The sequence below is a fragment of the Pan troglodytes genome, chromosome 4 (genome assembly GCF_028858775.2).
Source record: "Pan troglodytes isolate AG18354 chromosome 4, NHGRI_mPanTro3-v2.0_pri, whole genome shotgun sequence".
Classification (NCBI taxonomy): domain Eukaryota; kingdom Metazoa; phylum Chordata; class Mammalia; order Primates; family Hominidae; genus Pan; species Pan troglodytes.
The window spans coordinates 116,850,010-116,874,497 of NC_072402.2; the positions used below are offsets into that span (position 1 = coordinate 116,850,010).

Genomic DNA, 24,488 nt, shown 5'->3' on the forward strand with positions numbered 1-24,488 from the left:
AATACAGGTATAAATTCCCTATTTTTGTTTGTTTTTTATGTGTTTTTGTTTTGTTTAGTTTTGAGACAGGGTCTTGCTTTGTCACCCAGACTGGAGCGCAGTGCCCCAGTCATGGCTCACTGCAACCTCTACCTCCTGAGCTCAAGTGATCCTCCCGCCTCAGCGTCTCAAATAGCGGGGACTACAGGTGTGTGCCACCATGCTGGGCTAATATATTTTTTTCTTTTTGGATTTTTTGTAGAGATGGGGTTTTGCCATGTTGCCCAGGCTTGTCTTGAACTCCTGAGCTCAGGCGATCTGCCTGCCTCAGTCTCCCAAAGTGCTGGAATTACAAGCATGAGCCATGTGCGCAGCCAGAAATCCCATTTTGTACTGTATGGCCATTTTCAACTTGGCCACACCATGTGGCATTTTTTTCCTACCTTTTCACTGTTCTATGAATTTTGCTGACTAGATGTTTTGAGCTATAGTGTAGCTATAGCCAGGACAGGGATAGAGAAAAGAGAGTGAGAAAAAATGGAGGGAGATGGGTGTGAGGATGGGGAAAGGAGGAGAAACAAGGGGTTGGGGAAGGAAAGGAAAAAGATGGTAGGAAGGGAGAGGTAGGGGACAGAAGGAGAGAGGTAGAAAGGGAAGGTGGCCTGGAAAGGCTGTGAAAGCAAAGAATGGTGGGAGAGAGAAGCCCGGAGAGGAGGTAGAAAGGGAGAAGAAAACAAGGAAGTAGACAGAAAGAGGAGAGGGCGCCAGAGGGAGAGAGATGCAAGAATGGAGGAGGGAAGGAGAAGGAGAGAGCAGCCAATACAAATTATGCTGTTCTCCCTTCTCTTCTGCAACTTCTTTTTTAGTCAGTTAGGTAAGTTTAACAAAGTGGCTACTAGACAATATTTTGATTTCTCATTTACTTTAACTCACTGAGTTACTGATAAAACCTGCTGATTGTTCCGTTTTTAAAAATCAGATATGTATGCTGGAACAAGTTACTACTACAAAATATTGTGACTTTTTCTTTCTTTCTTCTAAACTTACTGAATTCCCTGATGGAAGGTAGTCCTTGTTGATAGGGTTTCAGCCTTTGAGCTCTTGTTGCTTGTGGGACTTATTAACATATATGTAATTGATTTTTGCTTTTATTTTAAGGAGGTGGCAAAAAGGAAATTAACTGAAAGTCAAGGATGACTAAGGAGGGGGAAGTGTTTAGTACTTTATCATGAATATTCAATTCTTGCATTTCACTGCTTTGGGCATCTGTTAGGTAAGGACAGAATAAGTGTACTCAGTAGTTACTGTAGCTTTTTGTGACAGTGTGCAGGTGCCTTTATAGGAAGTAGAAATGAAGCATATGATATAATTCAAAGAACTATCCACTCAATAAATCAGAAAATTTTATTAGAAGATGTGGTTATTTCTTGTGTGTCAACTGAGAGATTGTGGCTTAATCTCAGTCTTTGTTTTTTTAGATGTAAAAAGAATCTTATTGAGTGCTGGGATGGTGGCACACACCTGTAATCCCAGGATGAGGCGGGAGGATTACTTGAGCCAGAGGATTGCTTGAATCCAGGAGTTTGAGAGCACCCTGGGCAACATAGTGAGACCACATCTCTTAAAAAAAAGAAAGAACATTTGGCAACATTATTGAAACAAGAACTACTGAATTCTAGGCAGAAAAGAAATAGGTTGGCAAGCATTTGCTGTGATGAAATCTGTACATATTGATATTTTCTTCATTGGTACCTTAGTTGGTACATTTAAGTAATTACAGAAACGTTGTAGAATTTCTGTGATACTATGTGAAATTTGTATTTTTGCTTCTAAAATCTTTTCATTCCTTAGGGCTTCTGTATGTAATGTACTGTTGACTTGCTGCAAAGATAATGTGTGTCGTCTTTGGGTAGAGACATTTTTACCAAATGATTGTTTGCTATACGGAGGTGACTGCAGCCACTGGACTGAATCAATTAATTTAACAAATAACTTCAAGAGAAATGCTTCCAGTAAAGAACGAGTTCAAAATGCTTTAGAAGTGAGTGTTTTTGTTACATTACTTACTACAAGTTTTAAAACCTTTGGTACATTGCCTTTTTGGTAACACAGTAATGTTATAAAAAAATCTATATCCTAGGAAAATAATTCTTAGAAAATTTTCAGTTCTATTTGGTTCAAAAAACATATTTTTATCTAGATTTTCTCTGGAACACAAAACTACCTATAATTATGAAGTTACTCTTAGGTTTACTGATGATGATAAAAGGATGATTACATTTGACTTAGCTGAAGTAACATGAAGTAAAATCTGAGAATGCAGAGATTTAACTCTGAAAATAACTTATTTTTTCTTTCTTAGAGCTTGAGTAGTTTATCCTATTCTGTTCTTCTACCATTTTATCTTTAGAAAACCCACCCCACCCCCAGAACTTGGGGTCTTTACAAATTAATATTGAAAGTAAAAGTCAATTTTTGATTTTTGGACACGCTAAAGGTAGAATAGTAATACATTTGATCGTAGCCTAAAGGCTGAGAAACAATAGTAGAATAGTAATACCGATTCTTCCAATTTTTTTTTTTTTTTTCTGAGACAGATTCTCACTCTGTCAACCAGGCTGGAGTGCAGTGGCATGATCTTGGCTCACGGTATTCCTGGCCTTAGACTCCTGAGTAGCTGGAATTACAGGTGTGCATCACCACGCCCAGCTAATTTTTGTATTTTTAATAGGGGGAGGGCTTTACCGTGTTTGCCAGGGCTGGTCTCGAACTCTTGACCTCAAGTGATCTACCTGCCTCGGCCTCCCAAAGGACTGGGATTACAGGCATAAGCCATGGCGCTCGGCCTATTATTTTCTTAATATTGAAAACGAAGTGATTTTATTTCTTGTGGATTTTTTTTTTTTGGGTGGGGGAGTTGTTTTGTTGTTGTTTTTTTGAGACAGAGTCTCTGTCTGTCACCCAGGATGGAGTGTAGTGGGGCGATACCAGCTCACTGCAACCTCTGCTTCCCGGGTTCAAGCAGTTCTCCCTCCTCAGCCTCCCGAGTAGCTGGGATTACAGGTGTGTGCCACCACGCCTGGCTAATTTTTGTATTTAAAGTGGAGATGGGGTTTTGCCATGTTGGCTCAAGTAATCCTCCCACACAGATTGGTCTCGAACTCCTGGCCTCAAGTGATCTGACTGCCTTGGCCTCCCAAAGTGCTGGGATCACAGGCGTGAGCCACCATGCCCGGCCCTGAAAACAGAAGTGATTTTGAAACAATTTATCTTTGAATGCTTTGTATGATTATGCAGCAACAATTTTTCTAATTTGAATAGTATTCTGATGCCTCAGAATATAATAAATTCTGTATTGATTCAACAACGAATAGAATGGTTACATGTAGTAATAGCTGAAAGAAGTTACTGACCAGGAATCTGAAGACTTGTTCTACCTTTTGCCCTGCCTCTTCTTAGCTAGATGATCTTGGGTTCTATATAGACCATTTTATCATATGAAAGATGGGAATAACAATATTTGCACTGCCTGCCTCATGGCATCAAATGGGATGATCTCTATGAAAATGCTTTGTAAATTATGAAATGTCCCATGTGCAGTGGTAATATTATTTAATACTATGTGGTCACAAGGAGTTAGCTATAGACAAAAGACAGTGTATGTAGAGATATCAGTCACAAACAATAGTATTGGGAAAAAAATTTTTAACATTTGATTTTAGGAAATACATTTTAAGAAAATAAGCCTAATAAAAATTGCAAAACACTGTGTGAGGATTAAGAGAACAGCCAGGTACTTTAAGTCATAACTTTATTCTTCAGGATTCAAATTTGCTATACCAAAATATTGAAAGGTGTTTTTACATATAAAATGTTAAAAGGCGTTTTTACATATAAAACATGTAAAATGTTCTGAGCTAGGATATATGTAACTTCTGACAATCATTATATAACCTATACGTGTATGACTTTTGACAATATAGGTATTAGTTTTGTTTCTATTCACACAGGTAAATCTGAGACATTTTCGTAGAGGTCGGAGGAGATCACTTGCACTTGTAGCACATACGGGATATCTACCACATCAGCAGGATCCTCATCATGTTCACAGGAACACTCCACTGCATGCCAATGCACTTTGCCACTTTCATATTGCAGCCAGCATCAACCCAGCCACAGGTAATGAAACATTGTTCAAAACATGTTTCTGAAATTGAATAGATTGATTTTATAACAACTAAGTTATACTTTTAGTTTTCAAATAAGTAAAATATTGGAGGTGACTGTCTTAGCCTATTTTTATTTTTTTATTTTTTTATTTTTTATTTTTTTTAATTTTTATTGATCATTCTTGGGTGTTTCTCGCAGAGGGGGGTTTGGCACGGTCATAGGACAATAGTGGAGGGAAGGTCAGCAGATCAACAAGTGAACAAAGGTCTCTGGTTTTCCTAGGCAGAGGACCCTGCGGCCTTCCGCTGTGTTTGTGTCCCTGGGTACTTGAGATTAGGGAGTGGTGATGACTCTTAACAAGCATGCTGCCTTCAGGCATCTGTTTAACGAAGCACATCTTGCACCGCCCTTAATCCATTTAACCCTGAGTGGACACAGCACATGTATCAGAGAGCACAGGGTTGGGGGTAAGGTCACAGATCAACAGGATCCCAAGGCAGAAGAATTTTTCTTAGTACAGAACAAAATGAAAAGTCTCCCATGTCTACTTGTTTCTACACAGACACGGCAACCATCCGATTTCTCAATCTTTTCCCCACCTTTCCCCCCTTTCTATTCCACAAAACCGCCATTGTCATCCCGGCCCGTTCTCAATGAGCTGTTGGGTACACCTCCCAGAGGGGGTGGTGGCCGGGTAGAGGGGCTCCTCACTTCCCAGTAGGGGTGGCCGGGCAGAGGCGCCCCTCACCTCCCGGACGGGGTGGCTGGCCGGACGGGGCGCCTGGCCGGGCGGGGGGCTGACGCCCCCACCTCCCTGCCGGATGGCGCGGCTGGCCTGGCGGGGGGCTGACCCCCCCCACCTCCCTCCCGGAGGGGGCGGCTGGCTGGGCAGAGGGGCTCCTCACTTCCCAGTAGGGGCGGCCGGGCAGAGGCGCCCCTCACCTCCTGGACGGGGCGGCTGGCCGGGCAGGGGGCTGACCCCCCCACCTCCCTCCCGGACGGGGTGGCTGCCGGGCGGAGATGCTCCTCACTTCCCAGATGGGGTGGCTGCCAGGTGGAGGGGCTCCTCACTTCTCAGACGGGTCGGTTGCCAGGCAGAGGGTCTCCTCACTTCTCAGACGGGGCGGCCGGGCAGAGACGCTCTTCCCCTCCCAGACGGGGTCGCGGCCAGGCAGAGGCGCTCCTCACATCCCAGACAGGGCGGCGGGGCAGAGGCGCTCCCCACATCTCAGACAATGGGCGGCCGGGCAGAGACGCTCCTCACTTCCTAGATGTGATGGCGGCCGGGCAGAGACGCTCCTCACTTTCCAGACTGGGCAGCCAGGCAGAGGGGCTCCTCACATCCCAGACGATGGGCGGCCAGGCAGAGACGCTCCTCACTTCCCAGACGGGGTGGCGGCCGGGCAGAGGCTGCAATGTCGGCACTTTGGGAGGCCAAGGCAGGCGGCTGGAAGGTGGAGGTTGTAGCAAGCAGAGATCACGCCACTGCACTCCAGCCTGGGCACCATTGAGCACTGAGTGAACAAGACTCCGTCTGCAATCCCGGCACCTCGGGAGGCCGAGGCTGGCGGATCACTCGTGGTTAGGAGCTGGAGACCAGCCCGGCCAACACAGCGAAACCCCGTCTCCACCAAAAAAATATGAAAACCAGTCAGGCGTAGCGGCGCGCGCCTGCAATCTCAGGCACTCGGCAGGCTGAGGCAGGAGAATCAGGCATGGAGGCTGCAGTGAGCCGAGATGGCAGCAGTACAGTCCAGCTTTGGCTCGGCATCAGAGGGAGATCGTGGAAAGAGGGAGAGGGGAGACTGTGGAAAGGGGAGAGGGAGGGGGAGGGGGAGGGAGAGGGAGAGGCCTATTTTTCACTGTAGCAAGCTCACTGATTTCTGTTTGTTTGCCCTTTAAGGCCATGACTTGACTTGTGATTTAGGATCTTGATAAGGCATTGAAGTTCATTATTAGTTTATTCAAAAATTGATATTTGAACTGTTACTTAATAAAGGTTAGTACTACAGATATAGTCTTGTATTTTTTTAATTTTTATTTTTTATAGGCATGGAGTCTCACTGTGTTGCCCAGGCTGGTCTCAAACTCTTGGCCTCAAGCAATCTTCTTGCCTTGGCCTCCCAAAATGCTGGGACATTACCAGCATGAGCCACCATGCCCAACCTCTAAAAGTAGTATTTTATAATTATCGTATATTCTTAAAATCTTTGTGTTTGGTACTTGATCTTTGGAGCCAATTCCATAAAGAGGGCAGAAATATGTAAAAGTTATTACTGGGAGAATTAAGAAACTTATCTCTGTAGTCAAATATGTACTATTAGACTAAGAGATCTAGAATATCTGGGTCTGCCTATGAATTTGAAGATTTAAGTACTTATTATTTTTGAGATGAGGAATCACTCCCATTACCCACGTTGGAGTGCAGTGGCACAAACATGCTTCACTGCAACCTTGGCTTCCCAAGGCCAGGTGATTCTCGCATCTCAGGCTCCCAAGTAGCTGGGACTATAGGTGCATATGACCATGCCCAGCTAATTGTTTGTATTTTCAGTAGGTACTCAGTTTCACCATGTTTCTAGGCTGGTCTCGAACTCCTGGGCTCAAGAGTTCCACCTGCCTTGGCCTCCTAAAGTGTTGAGATTACAGGCATGAGCCACTGTACCTAGCCAGGACTTATTATTTTAGTAATTTTTTTTTTTTTATTATACTTTAAGTTCTAGGTTACATGTGCACAACGTGCAGGTTTGTTACATATGTATACATGTGCCATGTTGGTGTGCTGCACCCATTAACTTGTCATTTACATTAGGTGTATCTCCTAATGCTGTCCCTCTCCCCTTGCCCCACCCCACAGCAGGCCCCGGTACGTGATGTTCCCCTTCCTGTGTCCAAGTGTTCTCATTGTTCAATTCCCACCTATGAGAGAGAACATGTGGTGTTTGGTTTTTTGTCCTTGCGATAGTTTGCTGAGAATGATGGTTTCCAGCTTCATCCATGTCCCCACAGAGGACATGAACTCATCCTTTTTTATGGCTGCATAGTATTCCATGGTGTATATGTGCCACATTTTCTTTATCCAGTCTATCATTGATGGACATTTGGGTTGGTTCCAAGTCTTTGCTATTGTGAATAGTGCCGCAATAAACATACGTGTGCATGTGTCTTTATAGCAGCATGATTTATATTCCCTTGGGTATATACCCAGTAATGGGATGACTGGGTCAAATGGTATTTCTAGTTCTAGATCCTCGAGGAATCGCCACACTGTCTTCCACAGTGGTTGAACTAGTTTACAGTCCCACCAACAGTGTAGAAGTGTTCCTGTTTCTCCACATCCTCTCCAGCACCTGTTGTTTCCTGACTTTTTAATGATCGCCATTCTAACTGATGTGAGGTGGTATCTCATTGTGGTTTTGATTTGCATTTCTCTGATGGCCAGTGATGATGAGCATTTTTTCATGTGTCTGTTGGCTGCATAAATGTCTTCTTTTGAGAAGTGTCTGTTCATATGCTTCACCCACTTTTTGATGGGGTTGTTTGTTTTTTGCTTGTAAATTTGTGTGAGTTCTTTGTAGAGTCTGGATATTAGCCCTTTGTCAGATGAGTAGATTGCAAAAATTTTCTCCCATTCTGTAGGTTGCCTGTTCACTCTGATGGTAGTTTCTTTTGCTGTGCAGAAGCTCTTTAGTTTAATTAGATCCCATTTGTCAATTTTGTCTTTTGTTGCCATTGCTTTTGGTGTTTTAGACATGCCTTGCCCATGCCTATGTCCTGAATGGTATTGTCTAGGTTTTTTTCTGGGGATTTTATGGTTTTAGGTCTAACATTTAAGTCTTTAATCCATCCTGAATTAATTTTTGTATAAGGTATAAGGAAGGGATCCAGTTTCAACTTTCTACATATGGCTAGCCAGTTTTCTCAGCACCATTTATTAAATAGGGAATCCTTTCCCCATTTCTTGTTTTTCTCAGGTTTGTCAAAGATCAGATGGTTGTAGATGTGTGGTATTATTTCTGAGGGCTCTGTTCTGTTCCATTGATCTATATCTCTGTTTTGGTACCAGTACCATGCTGTTTTGGTTACTGTAGCCTTGTAGTATAGTTTGAAGTCAGGTAGCGTGATGCCTCCAGCTTTGTTCTTTTGGCTTAGGATTGACTTGGTGATGCGGGCTCTTTTTTGGTTCCATATGAACTTTAAAGTAGTTTTTTCCAATTCTGTGAAGAAAGTCATTGGTAGCTTGATGGGGATGGCATGGAATCTATAAATTACCTTGGGCAGTATGGCCATTTTCACGGTATTGATTCTTCCTATCCTTGAGCATAGAATGTTCCTCCGTTTGTTTGGCCTCTTATTTCATTGAGCAGTGGTTTGTAGTTCTCCTTGAAGAGGTCCTTCACATCCTTTGTAAGTTGGATTCCTAGGTATTTTATTCTCTTTGAAGCAATCCTGAATGGGAGTTCACTCATGATTTAGCTCTCTGTTAGTCTGTTATTGGTGTATAAGAATGCTTGTGATTTTTGCACATTGATTTTATATCCTGAGACTTTGCTGAAGTTGCTTATCAGCTTAAGGAGATTTTGGGCTGAGATGATGGGATATTCTAGATATACAATCAGGTCATCTGCAAACAGGGACAATTTGACTTCCTCTTTTCCTAACTGAATACCCTTTATTTCCTTCTCCTGCCTGATTGCCCTGGCCAGAACTTCCAACACTGTGTTGAATAGGAGTGGTGAGAGAGGGTATCCCTGTCTTGTGCCAGTTTTCAAAGGGAATGCTTCCAGTTTTTGTCCATTCAGTATGATATCGGCTGTGGGTTTGTCGTAAATAGCTCTAATTATTTTGAGATACATCCCATCAATACCTAATTTGTTGAGAGGTTTTAGCATGAAGGGCTGTTGAATTTTGTCAAAGGCCTTTTCTGCATCTATTGAGATAATCATGTGGTTTTTGTCATTGGTTCTGTTTATGTGACAGATTACATTTATTGATTTGCGTATGTTGAACTAGCCTTGCATCCCAGGGATGAAGCCGACCTCATCGTGGTGGATAAGCTTTTTGATGTGCTGCTGGATTTGGTTTGCCAGTATTTTATTGAGGATTTTTGCATTAATGTTCATCAGGGATATTGGTCTAAAATTATCTTTTTTGGTTTTGTCTGTGCCAGGCTTTGGTATCAGGATGATGCTGGCCTCATAAGATGAGTTAGGGAGGATTCCCTTTTTCTATCAATTGCAGTAGTTTCAGAAGGAATGGTACCAGCTCCTCCTTGTACCTCTGGTAGAATTTGGCTCTGAATCTGTCTGGTCCTAGACTTTTTTTGATCCTTAGGCTATTAATTATTGCCTCAATTTCAGAGCCCATTACTGGTCTGTTCAGAGATTCAACTTCTTCCTGGTTTAGTCTTGGGAGGGTGTATATGTCCAGGAATCTATCCATTTCTTCTAGATTTTCTAGTTTATTTGTGTAGAGGTATTTGTAGTATTCTCTGATGGTAGTTTGCATTTCTGTGGGATCAGTGGTGATATCCCCTTTATCATTTTTTATTGTGTCTCTTTGATTCTTCTCTCTTTTCTTCTTTATTAGTCTTGCTAGTGGTTTATCAATTTTGTTGATATTTTAAAAAAACCAGCTCCTGGATTCATTGATTTTTGAAGGGTTTTTTGTGTCTCTGTCTCCTTCAGTTCTGCTCTGATCTTAGTTATTTCCTTCTGCTAGCTTTTGAATGTGTTTGCTCTTGCTTCACTAGTTCTTTTAATTGGGATGGTAGGATGTCAGTTTTAGATCTTTCCTGCTTTCTCTTGTGGGCATTTACTGCTATAAATTTCCCTCTACACACTGCTTTAAATGTGTCCCAGAGATTCTGGTATGTTGTGTCTTTGTTCTCATTGGTTTCAAAGAACATCCTTCTTTGTGCCTTCATTTCGTTTTGTACCCAGTCGTCATTCAGGAGCTGGTTGTTCAGTTTCCATGTAGTTGAGTGGTTTTGAGTGAGTTTCTTAATCCTGAATTCTAGTTTGATTGCACTGTGGTCTGAGAGACAGTTTGTTATAATTTATGTGCTTTTACACTTGCAGAGGAGGGCTTTACTTCCAACTGTGTGGTCATTTTTGGAACAAGTGTGATGTGGTGCTGAGAAGAATGTATATTCTGTTGATTTGGGGTGGCAAGTTCTGTAGATGTCTATTAGGTCCGCTTGGTGCAGAGCTGAGTTCAATTCCTGGGTATCCTTGTTAACTTTCTTTCTCGTTGATCTGTCTAATGTTGACAGTGGGGTGTTAAAGTCTCCCATTATTATTGTGTGGGAGTCTAAGTCTCTTTGTAGGTCTCTAAGGACTTGCTTTATGAATCTGGGTGCTCCAGTATAGGGTGCATATATATTTAGAATAGTTAGCTCTTCTTGTTGAATTGATCCCTTTACCATTACGTAATGGCCTTCTTTGTCTCTTTTGATCTTTGTTGGTTTAAAGTCTGTTTTATCAGAGACTAGGATTGCAACCCCTGCCTTTTTTTGTTTTCTATTTGCTTGGTAGATCTCCTCCATCCCTTTATTTTGTGCCTATGTGTGTCTCTGCACATGAGATGGGTTTCCTGAACATAGCACACTCACGGGTCTTAACTCTTTATGCAGTTTGCCAGTCTGTGTCTTTTAACTGGAGCATTTAGCCCATTTACATTTAAGGTTAATATTGTTATGTGTGACTTTGATCCTGTCATTATGATGTTGGCTGGTTATTTTGCTTGTTAGTTGATGCAGTTTCTTCCTAGCATTGATGGTCTTTACAATTTGGCATGTTTTTGTAGTGGCTGGTACTGGTTGTTCTTTTTCATGTTTAGTGCTTCCTTCAGGAGCTCTTTTAGGGCAGGCCTGGTGGTGACAACAAAATCTCTCAGCATTTGCTTGTCTGTAAAGGATTTTATTTTTCCTTCACTTATGAAGCTTAGTTGGGCTGGATATGAAATTCTGGGTTGAAAATTCTTTTCTTTTAGAATGTTGAGTATTGGCCCCTACTCTCTTCTGGCTTGTAGAGTTTCTGCCGAGAGATCAGCTGTTAGTCTGATGGGCTTCCCTTTGTGGGTAACCTGACCTTTCTCTCTGGCTGCCCTTAACATTTTTTCCTTCGTTTCAACTTTGGTGAATCTGATGATTATGTGTCTTGGGGTTGCTCTTCTCGAGGAGTATCTTTGTGGCGTTCTCTGTATTTCCTGAATCTGAATGTTGGCCTGCCTTGCTAGATTGGGGAAGTTCTCCTGGATACTATCCTGCAGAGTGTTTTCCAACTTGATTCCATTCTCCCCGTTATTTTCAGGTACAGCAGCCAGACGTAGATTTGGTCTTTTCACATAGTCCCATATTTCTTGGAGGCTTTGTTCGTTTCTTTTTACTCTTGTTTTCTAAACTTCTCTTCTCACTTCAGTTCATTCATTTGATCTTCAATCACTGATACCCTTTCTTCCAGTTGATCAAATCGACTACTGAAGCTTGTGCATTCATCAAGTAGTTCTCTTGCCATGGTTTTGAGCTCCATCAGGTTATTTAAGGACTTCTCTTCATTGGTTATTCTAGTTAGCCATTCGTGTAATCTTTTTTCAAGGTTTTTAACTTCTTTGTGATGGGTTTGTGATCGTCTGAAGCCTTCTCTCAGCTCGTCAAAGTCATTCTCTGTCCAGCTTTGTTCCGTTGTGTTTTTTTCAAGGTAGATAAAACCACAAAGATGGGGAAGAAACAGAGCAGAAAAGCTGAAAATTCTAAAAATCAGAGCGCCTCTGGCGAGGAGCTGCATTCCTTTGGAGGGGGAGAGGCGCTCTGATTTTTAGAATTTTCAGCTTTTCTGCTCTGTTTTTTCCCCATCTTTGTGGTTTTATCTACCTTTGGTCTTTGATGATGGTGACGTACTGATGGGGTTTTGGTGTGGATGTCTTTTCTGTTTGTTAGTTTTCCTTCTAACAGTCAGGACTCTCAGCTGCAGGTCTGCTGGAGTTTGCTGCAGGTCCACTCCAGACCCTGTTTGACTGGGTATCAGCAGCGGAGGCTGCAGAACAGCGAGTACTGCTGAACAGCAAATGTTACTGCCTGATCATTCCTTTGAAAGCTTCGTCTCAGAGGGGTACCCGGCCCTGTGAGGTATCAGTCTGGCCCTACTGGGTGGTGTCTCCTAGTTAGGCTACTCGGGCGTCAGTGACCCACTTGAGGAGGCTGTCTGTCCGTTCTGAGATCTCAAACTCTGTGCTTGGAGAACCATTACTCTCTTCAAAGCTGTCAGACAGGGACATTTAAGTCTGCAGAGGTTTCTGCTGCCTTTTGTTCAGCTATGCCCTGCCCCCAGAGGTGGAGTCTATAGAGGCAGGCAGGCCTCCGTGAGCTGAGGTGGGCTCCACCCAGTTCGTGCTTCCCAGCTGCTTTGTTTACCTACTCAAGCCTCAGCAATGGCGATGCCCCTCCCCCAGCCTTGCTGCCGCCTTGCAGTTCAATCTCAGACTGCTGTGCTAGCAATGAGCGAAGCTGCTTGGGCGTGGGACCCTCTGAGCCAGGTGCGGGATATAATCTCCTGGTGTGCCATTTGCTAAGACCGTTGGAAAAGCGTGTTAGTAAGGTGGGAGTGACCCGATTTTCCACATGCTGTCTGTCACGGCTTCCCTTGGCTAGGAAAGGGAATTCCCTGACCCCTTGCACTTCCTGGGTGAGGCGATGCCTCACCCTGCTTTGGCTCACGCTCGGTGGGCTGCACCCATTGTCCTGCCCCCACTGTCTGACAAGCCCCCGTGAGATGAACCTGGTACGTCAGTTGGAAATGCAGAAATCACCCATCTTCTGTGTTGCTCACGCTGGGAGCTATAGACTGGAGCTGTTCCTATTTGGCCATCTTGGAACCCTCCTTTTTTTTTTTTTTTTTTTTTTGAGACAGAATCTTGCTCTGTCGCCCAGGCTGGAGTGCAGTGGGCCAATCTCCGCTCACTGCAAGCTCAGCCTCCCGGGTTCACGCCATTCTCCTGCCTCAGCGTCGTCATTAGCTGGGATTACAAGTGCCTGCCACCACGCCGGGCTAATTTTTTTGTATTTTTTAGTAGAGACGGGGTTTCACTGTGTTAGCCAGGATGGTCTCAATCTCCTGACCTTGTGATCCACCTGCCTCAGCCTCCCAAAGTGCTGAGATTACAGGTGTGAGCCACTGCACTCGGCCTTTTTTGGACAGAGTCTTGCTCCATTGCCCAGGCTGGAATGCAGTGGTGCGATCTTGGCTCACTGCAACCTCCATCTCTCAGGGTCAAGCGATTCTCATGCCTCAGCCTCCCAAGAAGCTGGGTTACAGGAATGTGCCACCGTGCCCAGCTAATTTTGGCATTTTTAATAGAGATGGGTTTTCGCCATGTTGGCCAGGCTGATACTGAACTCTAGGCCTCAAGCATTCTGTCCGCCTCGAGTAAATAATTTTTATGAGTATAAAAACTAGTTGTCACAATTGAAGCATTTAAAGTAGAGCCTGGAATATTACTTGAGGAAAACATTAAAGGCAATATTTGCATAAGGTGTTATTTGCACAAAAAGTGAAAAGTGAAAGCCTCGTTTCACCTCTCCTCCAGCTTTGTCCCTCTCCCTAGAAGACAGCCACTAACAACTATTGATGAATTTTTGTTTGTTATGGAATATTCTTTTTTTTTTTGAGACGGACTCTTGCTCTGTTGCCCAGGCTGCAGTGCAGTGGTGTGATCTCAGCTTATAGCAACCTCCGCCTCCTGAGTCAAGCGATTCTCCTGCCTCAGCCTCCTGAGTAGCTGGGATTACAGGCACCCACCACCACGCCCAGCTAATTTTTTATATTTTTGGTAGAGACCAGGTTTCACCATGTTGACCAAGCTGGTCTCAAACTCCTGACCTTGTGATCCGCCTGCCTCTGCCTCCCAAAGTGCTGGGATTACAGGCAGGAGCCACTGTGCCTGGCCTTTCTTTACCTTTCTTTTAAAACATAGATTTGTTTTGGAGAAAATTGTTCACACTCCTTGAGTTCATTCTAGCCTTTACAGTTTAGCAGACACCAACATGATCCAGGTTTGATTTAATGTGATACTTAAATTTTTGCTTACTTCTACTGATTAGGGATTATTTGCAGCAACTCACTGGATTTGTACTTCAGTGTACTCAATTTAACATTCATATCAAAAGTAACACCAAGGAGCTGGGCGTGGTCACTCATACCTGTAATCCCAACAGTTTGGGAGGCTGAGGCAGCCAGATCACCTGAGGCCAAGAGTTCAAGACCAGCCTGGCTAACATGGTAAAACCCCGTCTCTACCAAAAATACAAAAAAAAAAATTAGCCGGGTGTGGTGGCAGGCACCTGTAGTCCCAGCTACTTGAGAGGCTGGGGCAGGAGAATTGCTTGAACCTGGAAGGCAGAGGTTGTAGTGAGCTGAGATTACACTACTGCACTCCAGCTCCCTGGGTGGCAGAGCGAGACTCCATCTCAAAAAAAAAAAAGTAAGAAAGACCAAGGAACAAATGCTTTTTTAGCTGTGTGACTGTCTTGAATGCTTTCCTTGAGCGTGAGAAGGGAACCTCAACTTCAGTCTTAATGCTAACAAATAAGCAGTCCATCTTAGAATTAGCTCATTAAAGAGGTTGATAGGTAAGTCTATTAAGTAAAAACTAGTTGTTGTTGATATTAAGATACATATGTTACTAGTTCCTTTGACATTATGGTGATGACTTTTTTTTTTTTTTTTTTTTTTGAGACAGAGTCTTGCTCTGTCGCCAAGCTGGAGTGCAGTGGTGTAATCAAGGCTCCCTGCAACCTCTGCCTCTCGGGTTCAAGTGATTCTTCTGCCTCAGCCTCCTGAGTAGCTGGGATTACAGGCATGCACCACCATGCCTGGCTAATTTTTGTATTTTTAGTAGAGATGGTGTTTCACCATGTTGGCCAGGCTGGTCTCGAACTCCTGACCTCCTCGTGATCTGCCTGCCTTGGCCTCCCAAGGTGGTGGGATTACAGGCATGAGCCACTGCACCCAACCAACATTTTTTTTTTTATTGTGGATCAGTTTAAAATTTGCTTGTTACCAAAATTTGTTATAAATTAAGATACTTCTATTAACAGAGCTACAAATTATAGACATTTTATCATGTGAATATTTTTCACTGTTAAACATTTATGGTTAAATAAATTATACTATATCACCTAGGATATATAATTTAATCTCCTTTGCAATAGATACATTAAATTTACCGTTCAAATCTGTTACCGTTAATAATAGTGGCAAACATTATGTTGGAAGTCTTTTCTTTTACATCACAACGTTGTTATGTGAATTTTTGACAGTAGAAACAAAAATAGAGAAATACAATATATGAATATAGCTAAATACAGAATGGTGACTTTTTTCTCTTCAAGGGTAAAAAGACTTTTTTTCTCTTCTAGTGAATTAGACTGCATAAATAGAAAAAGATTGATTCGTTAGCTTTACAGTTTTGCCTTGAAATGATCTATAAATGCATTTCCCCACCTGCTACTTACGGAAAGTATAAAAAGGAAGTTAAAGGAAAGTTTCCTTGTTGGTTACTACCATAAGAAAGATGCTATATTCTATTTTAGCAGGGCCACTATATGGAAAATATCTAAATTAAATGTTGTTACAAAAATGAATTACTAATGAGATTCTAGCTAAGGAGGGCACTAAATGAGGATTTTGTGTGTATATATATATATAATTATTATTATTGTTATTATTTTTGAGACGAAGTCTCACTCTGTTGCCCAGGCTGAAGTGCAATGGTGTGATCTCGGCTCACAGCAAACTCCACCTCCTGGGTTCATGCCATTCTCCTGCCTCAGCCTCCCAAGTAGCTGGGACTACAGGCGCCCGCCACCACTCCTGGCTACTTTTTTGTATTTTTAATAAAGGCGGGGTTTCACCGTGTTAGCAAGGATGGTCTCAATCTCCTGACCTCGTGATCGTCTCAGTCTCCTGACCTCGTGATCCACCCACCTTGGCCTTCCAAAGCATTGGGAATACAGGCGTGAGACATCGCACCTGGCCAATATATATTTAAAAAATCCAAAACAAACAAAGGTTGCTATAAAAAAGCTCTGTATGCACTGTAAGCATATAGGTTTTTTTCTTTTTTTCATGTGTGTTTTTAAACAATGGAAGAGTCAACTGTGTTAGACTAAATTATGTTATTGAGTGGGCGCGATGGCTCACATCTCTAATCCCAGCACTTTGGGAGGCTGAGGCGGTGGTGAAGTCAGGAATTTGAAACCAGCCTGGCCAACATGGTGAAACCCCGTCTCTGCTAAAAATACAAAATTAGCCAGGCGTGGTGGTGCCTGCCTGTAATCCCAGCTACTCGGGAGGCTGAGGCAGGAGAATCGCTTGAACCTGGGAGGCGGAGGTTGCAGTGAGCTGAGATTGCGCCATTGCCCTCCACCCTGGGCAGCAAGAGTGAAACTCTGTCTCAAAAATAAAATAAGGTAAAATAAAATAAAATAAAAACATTATTGTATGTGCTGCATTGAATGGAACCTTTATATTATAATTATCAAAAAAGTTTGCGTCATAGCAGTTTATCCTCATTGAAAACCTTGCAGCATCCTTTTATTTTGGAATATCCTCTCAACAGTCATACCACCAGGACATGACTGTGTAACAATAAAATATTCTCTTGCATTAAGTTGGGGATATCTATTCAATAAAAGACAAAAAAGAAAATGTAGGAAATGTACTTAGAGCTGTTACTTTCTAAGTGCCCAACACCGTGGACAATTCAAGCATCATAATCTCCATAAATAACAATAACAAAAAATTTTTGTCCTGCTGTTAAAATCCATCATTATAGACAAAACTGGTGAAGATTGATTAGACAGATTCATCTAACACTGATGTCCAAGCTGGCATTGGCAACTAATGCATAACTGGTGGTCAATAGAGATTTTGAAAGATCTTCATTTTCTTTTGTTCTTTTCCAGGGGTCTTGAAGAGTTCTGTTCTAAAATATGTTGTTGAGTTGAGCTTCTCAGTTTGCTTTCTCATTCTCAAACTGGTGACGTTTTTCCTCTAAGTCTTTGTGCTGTGCTTAAATTCCTTTTTGCTCTTGGCACCGTTGGAGCTCAGTTTCAGAGTCCTTCAGTTTTAGAACTTTTTTTTTTTTTGACCTTCATCTTGAACACCTGCTTCATCTCTGTCCCCATCTTCTTCATTTTAGCTACATGCTGTCTTCTTTCCTCTTCCATTTGTGCCAGAGGGCTCTTAGTAAGCTGCCCTTTATTCTTGTTGTTTTCAACTCCATTGTAAGTCAGCTGCCATTTTTCTGCTTCTGTGGTTTTCGTAATGGGCATTATCAGGAACATCTTTCAAGTCTTGTATGTGTGTTCCTATCAAGATACTCCTTAGAATTGTAAAATTACAGTGCTCACCATATTCAAATCAGCAACACCCCTAGGATACTGCCTTCCTCTGACTGTCTTGCCATTAACTTCAATGGTAGTATTATTGGCTACCACAGCAAGTGGTAAACAGTCCTTTATCCTTTTTTTTTTTTTTTTTTTTTTGAGACAGAGTCTCACTCTGTCACCCAGGCAAGCCTGGTGATAGCTGGTTGTCCAGGATAGAATTTTAGTTCAACTTTAAACTTACCGAATTACTCACAGAATTTTACTTAGTCTGGTAATCTGGAGTGCAGTGACCGATAGCTCACTGCAACTTCTGCCTCCTGGCTTCAAGTGATTCTTGTGACTCAGCCTCCCAAGTAATTGGGATTACAGGCACATGCCACCATGCCTGGCTAATTTTTGTATTTTTAGTAGAGATGGGGTTTCGTCATGTTGACCAGGCTGGTCTGGAACCCCTGGCCTCAAGTGATTTGCCTGCTCTGGCCTCCCAGAGTGCTGGGATTACAGACATGAGCTGCTGCACCCAGCCAGTCCTTTATCTTTTTAACAAGTTTATTTTCTTCATCATGTGTTTTTGGAAATTCATATATTTAATTTTATGTTCTTAGATTTCTTTCATTATCTGTTTTTAAACTATTGGCATTTCTCTGGTATCAGCATGTCTGCTTTGGCAATAAGTGGGAATGATATTCACTTTTTCAAGTAAAAGCTTCATAAACTTAGTATCAAATGGTTTAAGTCCATGTCCTGAAGGAGAAATGAAGTATAAACAACACTGCACCCTGTTATCAGGCATCTGACATCTGTTTTATCATGATTCTCCATTTAGGTGGTCCTCAATTTACTATCAGTGTAGTCAGTAACCAACAATTACTATTACCCATTGCAAGTCTAAATCATGGGATATCAACTCTTGTGAGCAGCAACTGAACACCACCTTCTTTGATTAAAACTTTGCATAGTTCCACCTGCACGGTCTTTTTAATTCTATGAGAAGGATCTGGATACTCTGGAGAATGCAGAGTGAGGAATAATGAGTTGATTAATGTAAAGTTTCCGAATCCAGATTTCCCCACTGCCATAAGTATGAATTCCAACCCTCTCTTCACTAATTTTCTGGATATTTGATTTGGGAGATTGGAAAATCCCACGTAGACTTCAGGGTTCTTCTGTTGAGCTACCATGCTGCTGTTGATGCTTCTCTCCTCAGCAGCAGATCTCTTGCTGACTGACATACCCTCCCCACTCCATGACTAGCCCCAGCTGGAAATCTTATTTAGAGGTTAAATAAAATGTGTTCCAGAGATTTAAAGATAAATGAAATATTATAAATTTGTTCAGACCCGTAGAATGTACAACACCAAGAATGAACCCTAAGGTAAACTATAGACGTTGGGTGATAGTGATGTGTCAGTGTAGATTCATCAATTGTAATAAATGTACCACTTTTGGTAGTGGATGTTGATAATGTGGGAGGCTATGCATATGTAGGATGGGGAATATGGCTGTACCTTTGAATTTTGCTGTGAACTTAAAACTACTCTAAAAAATAGTATTTAAAAAATCTTAAAATAGGCCAGGCACTTTGGGAGGCTGAGGCAGGTAGATCACGAGGTTGGGAGATCGAGACCATCTTGGCCAGCGTGGTGAAACCCTGTCTCTACTGAAAATACAAAAATTAGCTGGGCGTGGTGGCGTGTGCGTGTAATCACAGCCACTCGGGAGGCTGAGGCAGGAGAATGGCTTGAACCAGGGAGTTTGCAGTAAGCCAAGATCACACCAGTGCACTCCAGCCTGGCAACAGAGCGAAACTCTGTCTCAAAAAAACAAAATCTCAAAATAAAATTAAAAAGTGAAAGAGAAAGACTTTCAGGCAAACAAAATAGAAATGTAATAGTAATAAAAATATGAAACATGGATGTTTCATATGCTAGAAGGTAAAAATTTTAATTTTATCTTTTTTTTCTCTTACAGACATTCCACTTCTTCCATCTATTACATCTCTGAGTCTAAATGAAAATGAAGAGAAGACCGGACCTTTTGTTGTACACTGGCTAAACAATAAAGAACTGCATTTTACTTTGTCCATGGAAGTTTTTTTACAGCAACTTAGAAAAAGTTTTGAACAACCATCTTCTGAGGCCAGTGTAGAAGATTCTAATCAGGCAGATGTAAAATCTGATGAAGGTAAAACTTTAAGAGGAAAGAAAAATTTAAAGTTTTGCTCAAAATAGCAAACATTTTCATATTAGGGTAAAACTAGCTACTTGTAATAAACTTCAAAATTGCAATGACATGATCCAAACATGGACTAGCTCATTTAATAATCTAATGTAGATATTTCTGTTATAGGTAGCTTTCTTCCACATGGTTATTTAAGGACTGGGGGTTCTCATTCTTCTGGTTTTGTTAGCCCTTAGGACTTTCCTATATAAAGGACTATCTGTAGACTAGCAGCATTGGTGTTACCCAGGAGCTTGTTAGAATGCATGTCTCAAGGTCCACACAGACCCACCAAACCAGAATCTGCAATTTAATGAAATTTCCAGGTGATTTGTGTGTACATTAAAGTTTGAGAAGCATTGAAACTAGGACATTAAATTTCTCTGCCTTTGGCCTTCAGTTGGTATAGAGAGAGAGGTAGAGAGAAAGAATGCATAGCTATTTTTCAGCTACCTTGATTGACGCATATCACTTAAACTGTCATTCAGCTGGCAAGAACATTCAGCTGGAATTCACAGGGCCCGTGTAGTTCCTGACTCTGTAGCCTTTATATACTGAGAAATGGAAAGTAAGAAACTGTGGTGGGCAGCTGGCCATCTCTGTGACAGTCTGGTTCATAAATGTGTTTGGTTTTTTTTTTTTAAAGTTTTGTTTTAATTTGTTTAATTTTTAATTTCAAGATTGTTTATGATCATTAGGTAAGAAAAATCAAACAGGTACACAGATAGTTATAAAGTTTCCACATTGTTAAGTTTGATAAGTATCCTTCCAGTTTGATTCTTTGCTTATGCTCGTACAAACATCTAAATACAGACACTTAAAAGTTGTACTGTGGGTGTTCATTTTTATACAGAAATAATGTTCTGCACTTTGTTTTTTTGTTTGTTTGTTTGGTTTTTTTTTTTGATGGGGTCTTGCTCTGTCACCCAGGCTGGAGTGCAGTGGCACAATCTTGGCTTACTGCAGCCTCCACCTCCCGGGTTCAAGCAATTCTCCTGCCTCAGCCTCCCGAGTAGCTAGGATTACAGGCATCCGCCACCACACCTGGCTAATTTTTTTATTTTTAGTCAAGACAGGGTTTCACCATGTTAGTCAGACTGGTCTCGAACTCCTGACCTCAGGTGATCCATCCACCTGGGCCTCCCAAAGTGCTGGGATTACAGGCGTGAGATACCATGCTCGGCCTGTGCTTTGTTTTAATTCAGTCAGTAATGGGCAGTTTTTCATATCATTGTATTTAACGGCTGCTGAGTATTCCATGTCTAAGAGAAATGTCTAACAGGTCTTCTATTGATAGACATTTAAATTAATTTAAATTGTTTTTCATTATTCTAGGTACAATGACTTGTCTTTTTCTTTTTTCTGTGAGTTTTTCTATAATCTTGATTTCTAGATGGGGAATTTCCAGGGAGTGTAGCAATTTTAAATATCAATAACTTCTGACAAATTGCCCTCCAGAAATGTTTTACCAGTTTATACTTCCTCTAAGTGTATCTAAATATATGCTTTACATCCTTATCAACACTGGATGTTTTCATTATATTACTTTTTTTTTTTTTTTTTGCCAGTTGATAACGGGACAATGGACATCTTGTTTTACTTTGCATTTTCTTGATGCAAATTAAGCAGAATATCTTTTATTATATTTTTGCCCTTCTGTGGCTTGCCTTTTATACCGTTTGTCTAATTTCCTGCTGAGTTTTTTTTTTCTTATTGATTTGTATATCTTGACTTACTTTTTAAATCTGGTAAACAGTCAAAACTTAAAAAAAATATATCTCTTCAGAGAAAGGCTCTATATTGCTAACCAGGAATTGGGGGAGGGTGAGGGGACTGGGATTTTTGAAAGAGGAAAGAATATACATATTTACCTGTATTGATAAGTTGATACACAGTTTATTTTTTATTACTAAGGTGTTGAAGGAAACCTGGAAATTGGCACCATAAATGCATTCCCTTGAAATGATTTCTTTAAGATGCCATACCAGTTACAAGTCCATACACCTAGAGGATAACTACTGTAGCATACTGAGGTTTGGATAAACCTGGTACTTTAGAGATAAAGTACAAATTACACTCAAATAATGTATTTTTAAAACTCAGTCCCAATTTTAGTTCCAATTCCAATTCCTTCTTTTTACCATGAGCAAAACTGAGGTCCAGAAAAGTAGTGTGTGTTACTAAAGGTTAACTGAGTGGTTAAATATAGAACATCTGCATTGAGAAGCCAGTTTACTTATTTTCCAGTTTAATATTAGGTCTTCTACCAGTAATCCACTGACTCAGTCCTGTATGGCTACTGATTACTCAGTGAACTTCAGTGACCTTATATTCCTGGAGCAAAGTTACTTTTAATGCAGAGCCCATTTCTTATTAATATGAAAACTGTTACGTTTTTCATCTTGAATCCATTTATAAAGATATTTGTGTGTGTGTTTGTACTAATTGTATTAGTTTTGCTAAGGCATTTTATGTTCCTCACACTCAAGGCAAAGAGATAAAACATAATCTGAAGAAAAATATATACTTCTTCAAAATAAAAAGAGTCTTCTTCATTATGCAGATCTGGGCATATTGTACAATACTTAATGGCTCAAGGGGATCAAAGTACCAGTTTGATGCTGATTCACTAAATAGAATCTCATTCATATTTGATGACTGGACTGTTTGGGGGCTGTGATAGATTGAACCATTCTGGTTATATCCTCAGATCTCACTAAATAAGAAAAGGCTCTACGCTAGAATATGTAACAATTGATCTGGCTATAAATTATGTCTATAGGCTCTTTATTATTATAAGGTGGCGAAAGAGGCCCCTTTCTTGAGCACATGTTTAATAAAAGTATTATTGTCATCTATAGATTGCTGGATTGATTTTGTGTTGTTATAATGAAGATAAGGTGCATATACCACTGTCAGATTAAGAAACTTACATAACTTGGCCGGGCACAGTGGCTCACGCCTGTAATGCCAGTACTTTGGGAGGCCGAGGCAGGTGGATCACGAGGTCAGGAGTTCAAGACCAGCTTGACCAAGATGGTGAAACCCCGTCTCTACTAAAAAGTACAAAAATTAGCCGGGCGCAGTGGCAGGCACCTGTAATCCCAGCTACTTGGGAGGCTGAGGCGGAATTGCTTGGACCCGGGCAGCAGAGGTTGCAGTGAGCTGAGATCACGCCACTGTACTCCAGCTTGGGCAAGAGTAAGACTCCGTCTCAAAAAAAAAAAAAATGGAGCAAGTCCCTTTTCTGGGTTGACAATTAGTCCTATATTGGCATTGCTGCTGGCTATGAAACTCACCACCAAAGGTAAACGATTAATTTGAACTACTTGGTAGGTGTTATGGTAACAAATGATACTTTTATTTTTTGAAAGTCCAAGTTTTCTCCTTTCATCTGTGCAAGGGCAAAAGTAGATAAGAAACTAGATCTCAAAGTATGCTCTGGAGCATTATCATTAAGCATTACATTTACTGGTTTACTTAAAGTATATTGCAAAGAATACGGATAAAGAGATGTGTAGGGTGAGGTGTGGCGGAAGGGGTACGGAGCTTCCATGCTCTCCTTAGGCATGAGATCTCCATGTGTTCAGCTCTCCAGAAGCTCGGTAATTCTTAATTTATAGTAATAACCTGTTTGTATTTACTTGGTTCATGAACTCTTTTGCTTATAGAAACGGATGATGGTGTTGATGATCTGAAAATAAATCCCGAAAAGAAGGAATTAGGCTGTGATAAAATGGTACCAAACTCAAGTTTTACATCATTATCGTCAGCTGCCATTGATCATCAGATTGAAGTACTTCTGTCTGAATGGAGTAAAAATGCAGATATGCTATTTAGTATTCATCCCATGGATGGTTCTTTGCTAGTTTGGCATGTGGATTGGCTGGATGAATACCAGCCTGGTATGTTTCGTCAAGTACAGGTACTACTGTTATTTCTGGAGAGCTACTTCCTTGTTTATGTGGGTACTGTTTTCTAATACCTCTTTATATAATTTTATATGTTCTAACACTTGCTTTCTTGATTCTAGGTGTCCTTTGTTTCCAGAATTCCAGTAGCTTTCCCCACAGGTGATGCAAACTCTCTCTGTAAAAGCATAATGATGTATGCCTGTACCAAGAATGTTGACTTGGCTATTCAGCAGGGGAAACAAAAACCTTCTGGCCTCACCTGTTCCACATCAATGCTTATTTCTTCTGGTCACAATAAATCATCTAATAGTTTAAAATTAAGTATTTTTACGCCTAATGTTATGATGATATCAAAACATGCTGATGGTTCTCTGAATCAGTGGCTGGTCAGTTTTGCCGAGGAATCTGCTTTTTCTACTGTTCTCAGTATTTCCCACAAATCCAGATATTGTGGTCATCGTTTTCATCTTAATGATTTAGCTTGCCACTCAGTATTACCATTATTGCTGACAACATCACACCATAATGCATTAAGGACACCCGATGTTGATAACCCAAAGCAACCTTTTGATGCTCTAAATATTGAAGAATGCTCTTTGACACAACAAAATAAAAGCACTGTTGACGTGGCATTTCAGGATCCCAGTGCAGTTTACAGTGAGCTTATTCTGTGGAGGGTTGACCCAGTTGGGCCATTGTCTTTTTCTGGAGGAGTTTCTGAGCTTGCCCGGATTAATTCTCTTCATGTTTCTGCCTTTTCCAATGTGGCATGGCTGCCCACTCTGATACCCAGTTATTGTCTGGGTAAGTATTCT

The 24,488-nt window shown here is 41.3% G+C and overlaps 1 protein-coding gene and 1 pseudogene across 18 annotated transcripts in view; one reads left to right on the top strand and one right to left on the bottom strand.

Annotated features, from left to right (window-relative positions):
• DMXL1 (Dmx like 1) overlaps positions 1-24,488 on the top strand; it is a 191,492-nt gene that overhangs the window by 45,752 nt on the left and 121,252 nt on the right. For 17 of the 18 annotated variants that reach the window (XR_010156981.1, XR_010156982.1, XR_010156983.1 and 14 more), the window contains 5 exons: positions 1,831-2,020; positions 3,990-4,158; positions 19,511-19,723; positions 23,431-23,684; positions 23,793-24,477. Coding sequence is in view for 15 of the 18 variants with exons in the window: in XM_063810591.1 (XP_063666661.1) it covers positions 1,831-2,020; positions 3,990-4,158; positions 19,511-19,723; positions 23,431-23,684; positions 23,793-24,477 (1,511 nt within the window). In the remaining 3 variants the exon portion in view is untranslated. Of the gene's footprint in view, positions 1-1,457; positions 1,674-1,830; positions 2,021-3,989; positions 4,159-19,510; positions 19,724-23,430; positions 23,685-23,792; positions 24,478-24,488 lie in introns of those variants that run through there. The other variant, XM_063810599.1, reaches the window with a different exon arrangement.
• On the bottom strand, positions 17,090-18,771 carry LOC101057969 (septin-7-like; annotated as a pseudogene).